The 14860-nt window shown below is 42.8% G+C and overlaps 1 protein-coding gene across 1 annotated transcript; it reads right to left on the reverse strand.

Moving 5' to 3' along the window:
- Positions 1-3514: 3514 nt before the first annotated feature.
- Positions 3515-13989, reverse strand: LOC114889755 (WAP four-disulfide core domain protein 3-like). The gene is made up of 6 exons (XM_029213309.1): positions 13905-13989; positions 11846-11947; positions 7435-7539; positions 6099-6200; positions 3916-4064; positions 3515-3736 (listed from the first exon to the last, which is right to left on the reverse strand). The coding sequence occupies exons 1-5, from the start codon at positions 13987-13989 to the stop codon at positions 3919-3921; spliced, it is 540 nt and encodes a 179-aa protein (XP_029069142.1). The 3' UTR covers positions 3515-3736; positions 3916-3918.
- Positions 13990-14860: the final 871 nt, after the last annotated feature.

Genomic DNA, 14860 nt, shown 5'->3' on the forward strand with positions numbered 1-14860 from the left:
ACACACACACACACACACACACACACGCATACACATTATCTCCACTCCTTTTAAAGATAAAAAATACTCTCAGGGTTTATCTCCATTTCATACATGGGGAGATAATAACTTCCCCAGGTTCACACATCTTCTTAATTACCCGAGTCTTTCTGACTCCAAATCCCAAGCTCTCTCGTCCATCCAACACTGTTTATGCCTTTTCGTTACACATTCCCACTCACTATATTCTAGACCCAAATATTAATATTACAGGACTCAAGGCTTGATCTAAGTAAGAATGGGCACTGGTACCCTCTCATCTTCTCCCCCCAGCCTCCATGGAACTCTCTAGAATTCCTCACTGGGTCACACTACTTGAACTGCTAACAAGTAGAAATTCCCTTGGGTAAATAAGCCTCCTGCCATGTTCAGATGGAAGGAAAACTCCATTTCTGAGTATCATAGCTTTTTTCCCTCCTTCTACATTGTACAGAATCCTCAGGCCTCCCTTTATTACAGGTTCTCAGAAATGTGGATCCAGCTTTTTGTATAAGTTTTCATTTTTCCTTTTGTAAAACTGTTTGGAAAAACTTTTATTTTACAAGGATGGCTCTATCTGACCACTAGGATAGGCCTACTCAACCCATGAGCGTCAGACTTCCTGGGTAAATGACTTTACCAAACTCATTTCTTCTTCCTAAGAACACAGTAGATTACAGCTCCCAGCTTTCCTCGCAGCTGGCCATGGCCATGTGACTGAATTCCAGGCAATGTGAGCGGAGGTGATGTGCCCCACTTATGGGGCAAAGCCCTTAACTCCCCTCCCCACCCCAAACCCATGCCATCCATCCTCTTCTTCCTATTGTTAGCCTGAAGCACTTAGGCAAGTGATCCTGGAAGCCAAATGTTGAGGTTGATGAAACCACAATATGGAAGGAGCCCGCTTACCAAATTACCACTTGGAGGAAATCTGCCTGCAGTTCAAGAATGCCCATTTTGGATTTCACACCAGGGGGGAATAAACCATAACTGAGTTAAGCCAGTAAGATTTGGGGATTTATTGGTTGCAGCAGCTAACTAATACAATGTGAACTCTAGTCACATCACTCTCTCTCTCTCTCTCTTTTTTTTCGTATTTTGGCCACGTGGCACGTGGGATGGTTCCCTGACCAGGGATCAAACCCGGGCCTCTGCAGTGAAAGCACCAAATCCTAACCACTAGGCCACCAGGGAACTTCCCTAGTCACAAAACTCTTTTTTTTTTTTTTTTTTTTTAGTCACAAAACTCTTGACAAATCCATTTAATCTCTTGCCCCAACCACCCCCTGTACCTCCCCCCAACCATCCGACACACACACACACATGCACGCACACACACGCACACACACTCCACTGCTAAAGAGAAGGGCTATTTTGGGGGGGGGGGAAATTCTAGTTTCTTAAAGTCACTATTATTTTTCCTGAATAGTGGTGATAGTGCAGCCGTTATGGAATACTACGTTCTTCTTGCATTTAAGAAGTGCCAGCCTATGCTATAATTCAGATGTGATTTCATTCCTTCCTTATAGGCTGTGAGGCTCAACGACTTTGGGGTGACCCTACTGTGCATTTTATTGGCATAGGAGAGGGAATATTTGTGAGCCCTGGGATTTCAGCATGATATTGAGAAAGTGAAGTTCAGTGAAGAGGAGAAAAAGGGTAATGTAGACAAATATTTTGGAGTTGGACCAGCTGGAAATAAGTACAGATTTTTGGGCCACCAGTGACTTTCCATTGCACAGATCCAAATGTACCAGCCAGAAAGCACTGCTTCCCCCGGCATCTCATGTAGACTTTAGACTCCAGGAACATTGCAATCCACGGTCAGGTGAGATGGTGCTATTCTCACAACCCAACTTTAGAGGTTCCCTCTTTATCTCTCAAAGTTTCAGGAGGACCCAGCACCCATAGCCTCTCTGTTAGGGACTAATTAGCTTGGCACAGAGACTGTGTAATTGATCCAGGTCTTTCAAGTGCTTGGTCGCCCAAATGTTAACACAGATCCTGTAACAAGTCACTAACCAAGTGTTAGGAAACGCTGCAGTGTCAATTCCTAAGGCCCCAACACTATGAGTGCTTCCCACTGTGGGAGGGTGGTGAGTACAGCAGCTTTCAAAGTGGTTGGCTGGAATTAAATTTGCAGATAAATATGCATCCTGCATTTTTATTTTTGGAGGTAGTATAGTATAAGAAAAAGAGAGAGTTTTGGAGCCACTAAAATCTGGATTTAAATGCAGGTTCTACTACATCCTGGCCATATGGCCTTGACAATTAATCTATGTTTCTTCATCAAGAGTTAGAGGCTCAGCATTCTCAACTCATAGAGCTGTTGTAAGGATAAGGAAATAATGTAGGGGAAATATCTAAAACTGAAAAATATATCAAATAAAATATTTTCCTTCTCCTTTAAATGTTTCCTTACTCTCGGTTGGGTTTGAAACTCCTAAAAGTAAGAGGCTATTCTTTACAACCTCTATGGAGCATTTGGTACCAAGAAAAGAACCATGATCTAGTTGTCACTCCTTTGGGCATCATCCTCCAGACTGGGGGCCCAATAGGCTCTCTGCTACTTTACTAAGTCCTGAGATGATTCGTTTTGGGGGCGTGCTAGCTCTCCATTCCTTGTGCCCTGCTCAGAGGGTCCCAGTAGTAGGTGATGTTCAGACTACGTGAGTGGCATTATCCAAGTTTCAGTGTGTGTGGTAGACCACAGGAAGCTTGGTTGGAGTCCTGGAGTGAGGTGAGATGGGGATTGGAGCCAATCAGAGGGAAGAGGGAGACGTGCCCTTTGAGGAGAGAATAGGGGATGGAAACAGTGATGAGGAAGTAGAGAAGCAAATATAGACAGACAATGATAGCTGTAGTTTCAGCTGTGGAGTGGATGGTAGCTGGATTGAAATATGGAGTCAAGGCATAGGTGTGCGACAAGGGGGGGGGGATCTAGTAGTAAGGGAGACGTCTACGGTACTGGAGATAATAATTAGAGAAGTCTTTCATTCGAAAAGAAGAATGTTAGTAGAGGGGTTGGACTTAAATAGGAGTAGCGAGCATTTTTTTTTTCCATTATTACTGGGGATAAAGCAGAGTAAATAGATACACATATATGGGGATAGAAGAGGAGGACATTTTTGCAAACGTGCAGTTCTTTTCCTAATGAAGGATAGATGAGATAGACGGTGAGACCTGAATGGTGGAAGTTGGAGTGAGAGGTAGATGAGACAGGGAGCTAAAGAAAGATAAGTGGAAATCTTGGTTGTTGGGAGAGTGAATTTTCTGGGGGAAGTGTGGCTGGATTTCCAGGCAGTGCTGAGTGCCTGGGCTGGTCTCAGGGAAAAGGCTGAGGAAGAAACAGAGGACATGAATGGTGATGGATGATGAAAAAGAGAGAGGGTCCATAGATTGGGGTTAAATACTTGTTGCAGGTAGACGTACTAATGTAAGTGAACTAGAAATCTTACATAGAAATAATGACTCAGGTTTGATAATGTTACAGAAATCATTTTATTAAGAAGAAAGATAATTTTGAAAGCAGTCACCCCATGATTCCTCAAACAATTGCCACAATTCAACACTTAAACCAAGTTATTTTAGATCCACATCCTGTGATCCTGGGGTCGGTAAGAAAGCACAGCTCTTAGAATAAAGATGACGTTTGGGAACAGTTACTGAAGGAGGCCAAGGTTCAATTATCATCCGAACGGATAATGAAGTCCTCCTCCTGAAATACAAAGGTAATTATGTCACCTTCCAGAAATTCCTGCTCTTTGCTACCAACCAGCTTTCTCCACAAGTCACCCAGACTTCAGTGAGCAGAGGGGCAGCTGGGGTCCCTTCTGGGCTAGCAAAGGCCAGCAGGGACTCATCCTCCCCTTAAGCAGCTCTCTATCTTATACTCACGGTTCAAACAGCGGTTTGACAAACGTGTCCACAACCATTGCTGCAGCATTTTTGTCCCAGGGGACAGGATTCATCCCCTGTGCACATTTCAACACAAATTCCAGACGATTCTGGTGTCCGCTGTGGACAAGTTCTAGCTCTCCGTTCATCTGAAAAACAAAACAGTCTTGCCAGAACCCAGGCTGGCTCTGTAGAAGGGAGTGGGACCCAGTGCTGAGAGCGAGCGAGCTGAAGTGTCTCACTCCCTGATGGACCTTTAGCCTCTTCCCTTCCGGATGCCCCCAATCTTTCCCCCTTCTAAACCTTGGAGGCACACAGTACTGTTTTGTGTGTGGGAAAACACACTGATGACCAGCAGCTGCAGCATCCTGGGAGAAGAGGAGAGAGCTTTGCCATTAACCCCCTTCTTTTTGTTCCAGCTGAAACTAGATAATTAAATCCCAGATCACAAACAGAAACAACTTCTCACCAATTCTATGTGCCTTCAGGCGCCAATGAACACTGAGTCCCACAGTGTGAAAATCAGACTGGGTACTAATACCACCACCAGCCTTACTTCTAGTATAGGGCTCTGATGACTGCATTTGGAAAGAAATATTAGATAAAAGACAAAAGACCAGGTTTCAAGTTTTTTGTTTTTGTTTTTGTTTTGTTTAAAGGGAGTTCCCTGCTGGTCCAGTGGTTAGGATGTGGCGCTTTCACTGCTGTGACCCGGGTTCCATCCCTGGTCAGGGAACTAAGATCCCCAATCCAGTATCTAGTGCTACTCAAAATGGGTCCCCTGACCCAGCAGAATCAGCATCCCCTGGGAGCCTGTTAGAAATTCAGATTCTTGGGCCCCACCCCAGACCTACTGAAACAGAAACTCTAGGGTTGGGGCACAGCAATCTGGATTTAACAAGCCTTCCCCCCGGTCATTCATTTAAAAATACATATTTATTATTTATTTTTGGCTGCATTGGGTCTTAGTTGCGGCACACGGGATCGTTCGTTGCGGTGCGTGGGCTTCTCTCTAGCTGTGGTGTGTGGGCTCAGTAGTTGTGGCACGCAGGCTTAGTTGCCCCGTGACATGTGGGATCTTAGTTCCCCGATCAGGGATCGAACCGGTGTCCCCTGCATTGCAAGATGGATTCTCAACCACTGGACCACCAAGGAAGTACCCCTCACAAGGTCATTCTTATGTGTATTGATACGGGAGAACCCCTGCTGTATATCACCCCCCAAAACAGTCTACCCTATTGAGTTAGGGTAGACTAACTAACATGGAAAATGCAGGCTGGCTATCACTCTTGTGAATCAAGTGAAATGGTGGTTGACAATTCTCTATTCCATGTTGGGCAGAGATCTCCTTCATCTGTGGGGTTTCCTTACATACACCTCTGTCTCCCCCCCACCCCAAAACATCTAAGTGTGGTCCTTGATCCTGAGACAATGTAGAGGTGTGTTAGCAAGCTGTTCCTTGGATGATACACCCAGTCTTAACTCTACAGCCTCCCTAGTTCCCAGACCACTTTGTTTTTTGTTTGTTTTTTGGCTGTGCCATGCAGCAAGTGGGATCTTGGTTCTCCAACCAGGGATCGAACCTGGGCCCCCTGCATTGGAAGCTTGCAGTCTTAACCACTGGACCACCAGGGAAGTCACTCCCAGGCCACTCTGATGCACCCACCAAACTTACAGCAGCGAAGATCAATCCTAGGCTTGAAGGATCAATCCTAGGGAGTTGAAGGTTCTGTAGGGAAAGAGTACCAGCCAGCCATGGCTGGCAAGAATCCGCCTGGGCAGGCGTACATGCTGGTGGACTGAATGAATGGACCTGTGTGTTTCACACCGGTGTGGACGTGTGTTTGGGTGTGAGATATCAGCTAACTTGTTCATAACCGTGTTCTTTCCAGACCTTGTTGAAGAATAATTTGGTACCTTAACGTTATTTCATTTTTGTTTTAAGAGTATTTCCAGCTTTTTCAAGTTTACAAATACTTCTAAAGCAAGATATTATTAATCTGTCTTCATGGTCTTCTAGACTTGGAAGAATTCTATTCTTTTCTAATTCTCCCAGAGGTTAGTAGTGGCCCCAGTATAGCCGCCTCCTCTCTCTCTGTGCAGCTGGCCTAAGAGCCATTGTCCTGGCAGGGTTAAGCATTCAGTTAGTCAGGGACATGGACAGCTGGGCTTGCAGCGCTTACCTGGGTTTCCTAAGGGTATGCAGACATGGCCACATCCGTTGTTGACACACCAGCTCCCTATAGCGCAGTCCCAGGGTCCTTGGCATTCCTCCACACAGAAACCTACTCGTAGAAAAAATTCAGCTGAAAACTGTTAAGCCTGACAGGATAACAGGGGAGGGCTGTGAGAAGGTTCGTTTGTTTAACCTTTTATCCAATTCAAAAAATATAGACAAGGTATCTACCTATTTTGCACTATATTAAAAGTAGTATGTTTTTATTTTTAAAACAAAAAATACTCAACTATATTAAGTAAAAAGGAAGTTTCTCTTTCCCTCAACCCAACCAGCCCATTTCCCAGGAGATATCTACTATTTCCTGTAGCTCCTTCTGGAATCTTCTCTTGGCTTTTACAAATATAAGTACAAACACATCAATAACACAGATATATACATACACAATGCGAGTAGATGTTTGTCTGTTAAATTACAAATACGTGGAGTGAGGCTATAGCTTTTTTGGTGTTGAAAGGTGTCTTCATGAGGCAATATAGCAATCTATATCAAAAGCTTTCAAATGTAATTTGGCCATTCTGCTTTTAGGAATTTATGCTAAGAAATATGATTTAGCTCAAGGACATTTATCTTGTCCTTGTTATTAAAAAGTAACTCAAAATGATAATTATCTAATTCTATAATAGTAGAAGAAGGCATGGAAAGAACGCATATCATACTGGAAAACAATGAAGCTTTTTAAAATGTGTGATAGAATTGTGTTTATTGATCAGGGATGGGCTGCAACACCATATTTGTAAAAATCATATATCCTGGATTTTTGTTTGTTTGTTTATATCTCTGTTACTATGAGATCTTTAAGGACGAAGACTTCTCCTTAACTATCTCCCAGCACTCAGCACAGTTCCAGACATGCAGTAACCACAAAACAAACATTTATTCCTTGTTAAATCTGAAAAAATATATCTGTGTGTGTATGAAACATGGAAGCTTTTATTTTAAAGGTTAACGTGGTTATCTGGGTAATGGGATAATTTATGGAAAATAAATTATCCAGTGGATAATTATTATCCATTGGATAATTTATCTTTTTAATTAGTAGCATTTCTGAGGTTTTTTTTATAATGAACATTATTAGTTGTGTAACAAAATAAAAGAAGTTTCTGTGCTCAAAAAGTCAGGACACACAGGTCTGTGACATGCTTTTCCCTCTGGAAGGACAAGCCTGAAAGCAGACACCCTGGAAATTAACCATCTAAGGAAGGGAAGTCTGGGCAGAGCTAAGCACGCAGTCTCTGTGTTGTGCAGGGTTTGGGGACCTGGGCAAGGCTGTGTGCTCTTACCTCCTGGGTCCTGGACTGAAGAGCAGACTCGACTACATCCCTTCTGGATACATTGTTCTCCAGCTCCACAGTCCCCATCTCTTTGGCAGTGCTCCATACAGATTTCTAACATCAGAAAAGGCTCAGTGAGTTGGTGGAAATGTAAATTGGTACAGCTGCCGTGGAGAACAGTGTGGAGGTTCCTCAAAAAACTAAAAATAGAACTACCACACAACCCAGCAATCCCACTACTGGGCATATATCGGGAGAAAAACATGGTCCGAAATGATACATGTACCCCAATGTTCATTGCAGCACTGTTTATAATACCCAAGACATGGAAGCAACCTAAACGTCCATCGACAGAGCAATGGATAAAGAAGATGTGGCACATATATACAATGGAATATTACTCAGCCATTAAAAACAGTGAAATGCCATTTGCAGCAACATGGATGGACATAGAGGTTGTCATACTGAGTGAAGTAAGTCAGACAGAGAAAGACAAATATCATATGATATTGCTTTTATGTGGAATCTAAAAAGAAATGATACAAATAAACGTATTTACAAAACAGAAATGGACTCACAGACTTAGAGAATGAATTTATGGTTACCAGTGGGGGAAGGGTGGAGGGAAGGGATAGTTAGGGAATTTGGGACTGACATGTACACACTGCTATATTTAAAAAGGATAACCAACAAGGACCTCCTGTATAGCACAGGGAACTCTGCTCAATATTATGTAAAAACCTAAATGGGAAAAGAATATGAAAAAGAATAGATACATGTATATGTATAACTGAATCACTTTGCTGTACATCTGAAACTAACACAACATTGTTAATCATCTATACTCCAATATAAAATAAAAAAGTAAAGAAAAAAAGAAAAAGAATAAAAGCCTCAGTGAACACAAAGAAGCCTTAGGTGTGGGTATCTGGAAGCTACCATACACATGGCGGAGATTAGGCAATGGACCCACTTATACATGGCATATATCACACAGTGTAATGGAGAATGAAACAGGACATATAAAAATAAGTATATATTAGCATATTCATAGAGGACATTGAAATAATGTTTACCCAACAATCAATGGTGATTATTCAAAGGGGATAGAACTGTAGGCAGATTTAGCCCTTTTTGTTTAGTCTATGACATTTTAATTTTGGCAAGAAATGTGTAACTTTAACAAACAAAGGAACATATATTAAGAAAATAAAGAAAATTCAGAGAAATGACCTTCAGCTTTTTTTTTTTAAATATATTTATTTATTTATTTTTGGCTGCATTGGGTCTTCGTTGCTGCACACGGGCTTTCTCTAGTTGTGGTGAGCGGGAGCTACTCTCCATTGCAGTGCACGGGCTTATTGCAGTGGCTTCTCTTGTTGCGGAGCACGGGCTCTAGGCGTGCAGGCTTCAGTAGTTGTGGTCTGCGGGCTCCAGAGCGCAGGCTCAGTAGTTTTAGCGCACGGGCTTAGTTGCTCCGTGGCATGTGGGATCTTCCCGGACCAGGGCTCGAACCCGTGTCCCCTGCATTGGCAGGCAGATTCTTAACCACTGAGCCACCAGGGAAGTCCCCTGACCTTCAGCTTTTTGGCCAAAGCTGTTGATGAGCAGGAAAACAGAAGAAGGATTTTCATACTCACGGAGCAATTCCTATGTGTGACAGTTGCACACACAAGAAAGAGTTGTTGAGCTATGTATCATTCCCATTTAAGAAATGAGGAAATAGGAGCTCAGAGAACATAAATGACTCGCCCACGGTCCGGGCTTGTGAGTGGTGGTTCTGGGGTTGGAACCCGGGAGGACCTGGCCCCAAAGTCCATATTGAATCAATACCTTCTCTGTGATTCCCCAACAGACACATATGCCCTCGTGGCTTCTTGGATTGGTTCTGCTGGGGCCTCATATGCCTGAGGGTCCAATGTGTCTTTTGGGAGGCACAATGACTTTTTTGGGGGGCGGGGGAGGTTAATGGTCAGCCTTCAGGGTAGGAACCCATAAACACTCGAGGAACAGGGCTTCCCTGGTGGTCCAGTGGTTAAGACTCTGAGCTTCCAGTGCAGGGGCCTGGGTTCGATCTCTGCTCAGGGAACTAGATCCCTCATGCCACAACTAAGAGTTTGCATGCCGCAACTAAAGATCCGCATGCCACAACTAAAGTGAGGTGGATGGACCTAGAGTCTGTCATACAGAGTGAAGTAAGTCAGAAAGAGAAAAACAAATACCGTATGCTAACACATATATATGGAATCTAAAAAAAAAAAATGGTTCTGAAGAACCTAGGGGCAGGACAGGAATAAAGACGCAGACGTAGAGAATGGACTTGAGGACACAGGGAGGGGGAAGGGTAAGCTGGGACAAAGTGAGAGAGTGGCATGGACATATATACACTACCAAATATAAAATAGATAGCTAGTGGGAAGCACCCACATAGCACAGGGAGATCAGCTCAGTGCTTTGTGACCACCTAGATGGGTGGGATAGGGAGGGTGGGAGGGAGACGCAAGAGGGAGGAGATATGGAGATATATGTATATGTATAACTGATTCACTTTGTTATACAGCAGAAACTAACACACCATTGTAAAGCAATTATACTCCAATAAAGATGTTAAAAAAATAAAAATTGAAAATTAAAATAAAAATAGAGGGCTTCCCTGGTGGCGCAGTGGTTGAGAGTCCGCCTGCTGATGCAGGGGACACGGGTTCGTGCCCCGGTCGGGGAAGATCCCACATGCCGCGGAGCAGCTGGGCCCGTGAGCCATGGCCGCTAAGCCTGCGTATCTGGAGCCTGTGCGCCGCAAAGGGAGAGGCCACAACAGTGAGAGGCCCACGTACCGCAAAATAATAATAATAAAAATAAAAAAATAAAAATAGAAAAAAAAAAGGAAGAGGGTGGACAGGAATCACGGTAAGGTGAGAAAAAGAAAAATATATATTTGGTTCATTCTTTAGTTTCCTCATCTGTAAAATGTACGTGAGATGAATACCTATATCTTTCATACCTAAAGTTCTCAAGATTAAACAAAATAATGTATTTTGAAAAAGATCTGGCACAGAGAAGTTGCCAAATATGTGTTTTTCACTTTTTTCCCATCATGTGGGATGCCAACTTATGGCAAAGGATCTTTGAAACATTCCCTAAAAACATTTCATAAACATCTTTGAAGTTGTTTTTAAGTTGCATGTAATTTAAAATTAAAATATACCTGTAAGGCCAACTGGCCCGAGGCAGGGGAACACAATCAGATTCACAGGTTGCATCAGACCGAAATTCTCCGGACCACCCAGTTCCAGAAACTGCCCTGGAGACATTCCGGACCACCCAGTTCCAGGAACTGACCTGGGGACTTTGAACCCAGCCCAGCCTTCCCGCCTTTCGAGGGGCGAGGGGCGGGACTAATGGTCCCCCAGGATACCCGAAAAGACCACCAAATAAGGAATACCCAGCGCCCTCCCAGATTCACCACACCCCTTTCCCTTCTTCCCCTATAATATCTTGCCCGACCCTCACCCGGGTGCGACTTCTCTGGCCCCTTTCTCTCGGACCAGTGAACCTTGCCCGGGAGCGCTCCCTAATAAAGCTCACTTGAAGCTTTCCTCCGTTTCTCGCGGTGCCATTTGTTAAGATCCGACCTTACAATACCCAGCATTTTGAAGTTTATGAAACTTTTTGCCATAAACAATACATCCTCACAAACGCAAATTGGCCAAGTATCTTTGGATTTAAAAAAACATGCATGCCCTTGGAGTCAGCAATATCATTTCTAGCAATGTTTCCTAAGGAAATAATCAAGTTATAAACGGAACGATTTAGTTTCAAGGGAACCCTTTGATAGTAAAATATTAGAGAAGTTTAAAAGCCCATTGGTCAAGAAGTAGTAAACAAAATGTGGTACATTCACAGTAAAAATGCTTTGATGTCTTTGAAAAAAATAGAGTTGTAGAAATATGTCCATGCTTGTAGCAAGCTATTCACTACATATTATCGAGAGTAAAAAGAAAAAAGAAAAGTTTAAAGATGTTTGTTCGTGGAGTGTGATGCCATGATTATTTGGCACCATACCCCCTGAATATATTTGTGGAAGGATATGAACATACATGTAACTATGTTTACCTCCTGGTAATAAGATTACAGGCACATCTTGTCATCATTTTTGTTCCGTAGTTCCTGACTTTTCTGTAATAAATACGTATTCCTTGTGAAAAATTAAATGAGATTCTTTTTTTTTTTAGGATTCTCAACTTGAAAATGTTGGGATAAATGTTCTGAGACCAACCTTTCCCTCAAAGGGCAAGAACAGAGGGACACCTCAGGCATTCGGGTGTGTTTCTCTGGGTGATCACACAATTGTGCAAGTTCAGATAACACCAAGCTCTTAATTCTCCCAGGATAGGCTGGGGTGGAGAAAGTCAGGGCTCACCTCTTTTAGCCTGTGGGACGCAGATACGTGCACAGCCAATCTCCACGCATTCTTTTCCTCTTTCACAGTCCCTGTCTTCTGAACACTCCTTCACACAGATTGCTGGCGAGAGGAAAGACACAGTTAGAAGCTTTGAAGTCTTACGATTAGAAAATAAATACTCTCGATGTCTTTACAATATCTTTCAAAAACCATCAGTTCCCTAGAAATAAATCTAACCAATTATGTGCAGAAAACTACACTATATTACTAAGAAAAAAATTTAACTGTCTTATAAATGGAGACAGACGTCATGTTCATGGATGAAAAGATTCAGTGTTATAAAGATACCAGTTACCCCCCCAAACTGAAATTTAATACAATCCCAGTAGAAATCGTAGAAGGATTTTTCACAAAAATGGATAAGCTGATTCTAAGTTTATATGTAAGTTTCCCAAACCAACAATAATCAAAATAAGAATCAAGACAATTTTAAACAAAGTTACAGGACTTCAGTGTGGTTGGATTAACTGGACTGTCCATGTGAAAAAAAGGAACTTGTCCCCTACCTCACACCACACTACAAACTCTGTTCCAAATGGGTTATAGACCAAAGTGAAAGGTAAAGCAATAAAGCTTCTAGAAGATACTATAATAGATAGCTTCATGATCTCGGGATAGGCAAATATTTCTTAAATATTACAGAAATATCGCTGACCATTAAACTAGATAGGTAGATGGAACCTCATTAAAATTAGGAACTCTTCTTCATTGAATGACACCATTAAGAGAGTGAAAAGAAAAGCTACATTGGGAGGAAATGTTTATAATATATATATACAACAAACAACTTGTATCCAGAATCCCTTACAAATCAATAGTAACAATTGATAACCTAATAGAAAAATGGGCAAGAGGATTGAACAGACACTTCACAAAGGAGAAAGTTAGAAGTTGTTACAAAAAAATAACGTCAGATTTTGGGAAGGTGGTTTTAATTGTGTAAGTTGGCATAATATTTGAATCTTCTATAATTTCCCCTTAAAAACACACAGAGCAATCAAAATAGCATAATTCAAAACACATAGACAACAAAACTGCGGAACAAGGTATCCCCTCAAACTCCACAGTATGAGTGGATGGAAGGAGACAAACCACTGTCACCTACCACACCAGTGAAGCATCTGCCTCTGTGCAGAAATCCGCAGGAAGCAATGAGGTGACTGATGGAGAAGACTGGGGCCATTGTTCCCATGGGAACTTCCTGAGGAATGTACTAGAGACTGATCGCCAGCCAACCAAAGTACTGGAGAGGCATCAAAACGGGGACTAGTAAGGCCATTAGATATATACTTACAGTAGAATTCAGACTTAATAATGGTCTATGGAGAGAGTCTATGAAGTAGCTATATGTTTTGACAATATATCTATTAAAAATCGGGGAGGGGGAAGGAAAGAACATAGGAAAAGCAGAGTAAGCTTGATAAGTACCTTAATATGATTAAGTGGGAATGAAAGGATATTGCTTAAAATCAGCTGTTGGGGGTAGGGGAGTGTGGAGGAAGGAAAGAAGGAAATCAGCTAATTTCATTATGACTATTACTCATAGCAGGAAACCTATAGGTAATAATAAAAAAAAGGGGGACCAAGGGTGGTACTCAAAGGTCTTAGTTTAAGGTAACTAATAGAACAAAAAACGAAACGCTTTCTAAATGCAAAACATATAGTAAGCGAGAGGGGAGAGGAGAGAGAGAGATTACACAAATAAAATAGATTATATAACAAAAGACTATGTATCTAACAAAGATATCTGCAACAGTAAATAAAATAACAACCAGAATGGTAAGATAAACCACACGTACCTCTTTTAGAAATACATATCAGATCCAACCCAATCTGATAAGGGGAATGGGAAACGCGGGGTGACCGCTCATTTAGATCAAAGGAAATGCATCTGATCAATGCCGAATCTCCACTCTGCAGTGGGGACACGGCAGCTTCCGTGCCAAACCATCTCCTGGTCTAACCCTGGGCTCTGTGCCTTCTCTGCTCTCAGGGAGGATCCCCTCAGCAACCTCACCTCCGAAAGTAGGTCTGTGAGTATAGGCCACCTCCAGGCCCCTGACGATGAAAGCCACCAGAACAAAGATGGTGCCTGTCTTCATGTTGAACTTTATGTGATGCACGGGCAGAACCCAGGCCCATTTTATACTCTCAGTGTCACCAGAAAGGAGGGTGGGGCAGGAGGAAGAAGATCTGGAAGAGTATCAAAATATAAGCCCTCAAGGGAGTGCCCTCAGATGTTCTAGTTTCCTTGATTTCTGATTTCTCAGATTAGGGAATGGTTTCTTGGAGACGCAAATACCTAATGGGAGAGCTCGGGAACATTTTTAGTGCTTCATTCATTGCTTCATCACAGCTTGCCCCCGGTTTCCCTGGTGCCTTTGGGAACTGTGGTCAAAGAAAAGAATTTTCTTTGTGTAAATTAGAATTTCAGAGTGCGAGCTTACATTATGAAGCCAGGTGCTGTTTGTCAGGGCCCATCTGGGGCGTCCTGCAGGACCGGTTACACAAGGATGGTGAATGTGTGCTTTGAGTGGTTCCCAGGGCTGAGGGTGGAACCACAATGGTAGTGATGTATAAAGATCACAAGCTGGGAGTTCCCTGGTGGTTAAGAATCTGCCGGCCAAGACAGGGGACATGGGTTCGAACCCTGGTCCGGGAAGATCCCACATGCCACAGGGCAACTAAGCCCGTGCGCCACAGCTACTGAGCCTGCGCTTTAAAGCCTGTGAGCCACAACTACTGAAGCCCGTGAGCCTACATCCCATGCTCCACAACAAGAGAAGCCACCGCCATGAGAAGCCCATGCACCGCAACAAAGAGTAGCCCCTGCTCGCCGCAACTAGAGAAAGCCCGCGCACAGCAACAAAGACCCGACGCAGCAAAAAATAAATGAATAAATAAATTAATTTTAAAAAATAAATAAATAAAATAAAAATCACAAGCTGGGCAGGGCCCTTGGGGGTTGAGAGA

This window comes from Monodon monoceros, unplaced genomic scaffold, assembly GCF_005190385.1.
Source record: "Monodon monoceros isolate NGI ecotype Baffin Bay Population unplaced genomic scaffold, NGI_Narwhal_1 Super_Scaffold_9, whole genome shotgun sequence".
NCBI classification, from domain to species: Eukaryota; Metazoa; Chordata; class Mammalia; order Artiodactyla; family Monodontidae; genus Monodon; species Monodon monoceros.

Bases quoted from the DNA above. Each gene is read 5' to 3' on its own strand.
- LOC114889755 (XM_029213309.1), bottom strand. From the start codon at position 13,989: ATGAAGACAGGCACCATCTTTGTTCTGGTGGCTTTCATCGTCAGGGGC. The intron at 7,540-11,845 runs GTGAGCCCTGAC...TTCTGATGTTAG, and splicing joins CGTCCCACAGGCTAAAAGAG to AAATCTGTATGGAGCACTGC. The intron at 6,201-7,434 runs GTAAGAGCACAC...TTCTACGAGTAG, and splicing joins TTCAGTCCAGGACCCAGGAG to GTTTCTGTGTGGAGGAATGC.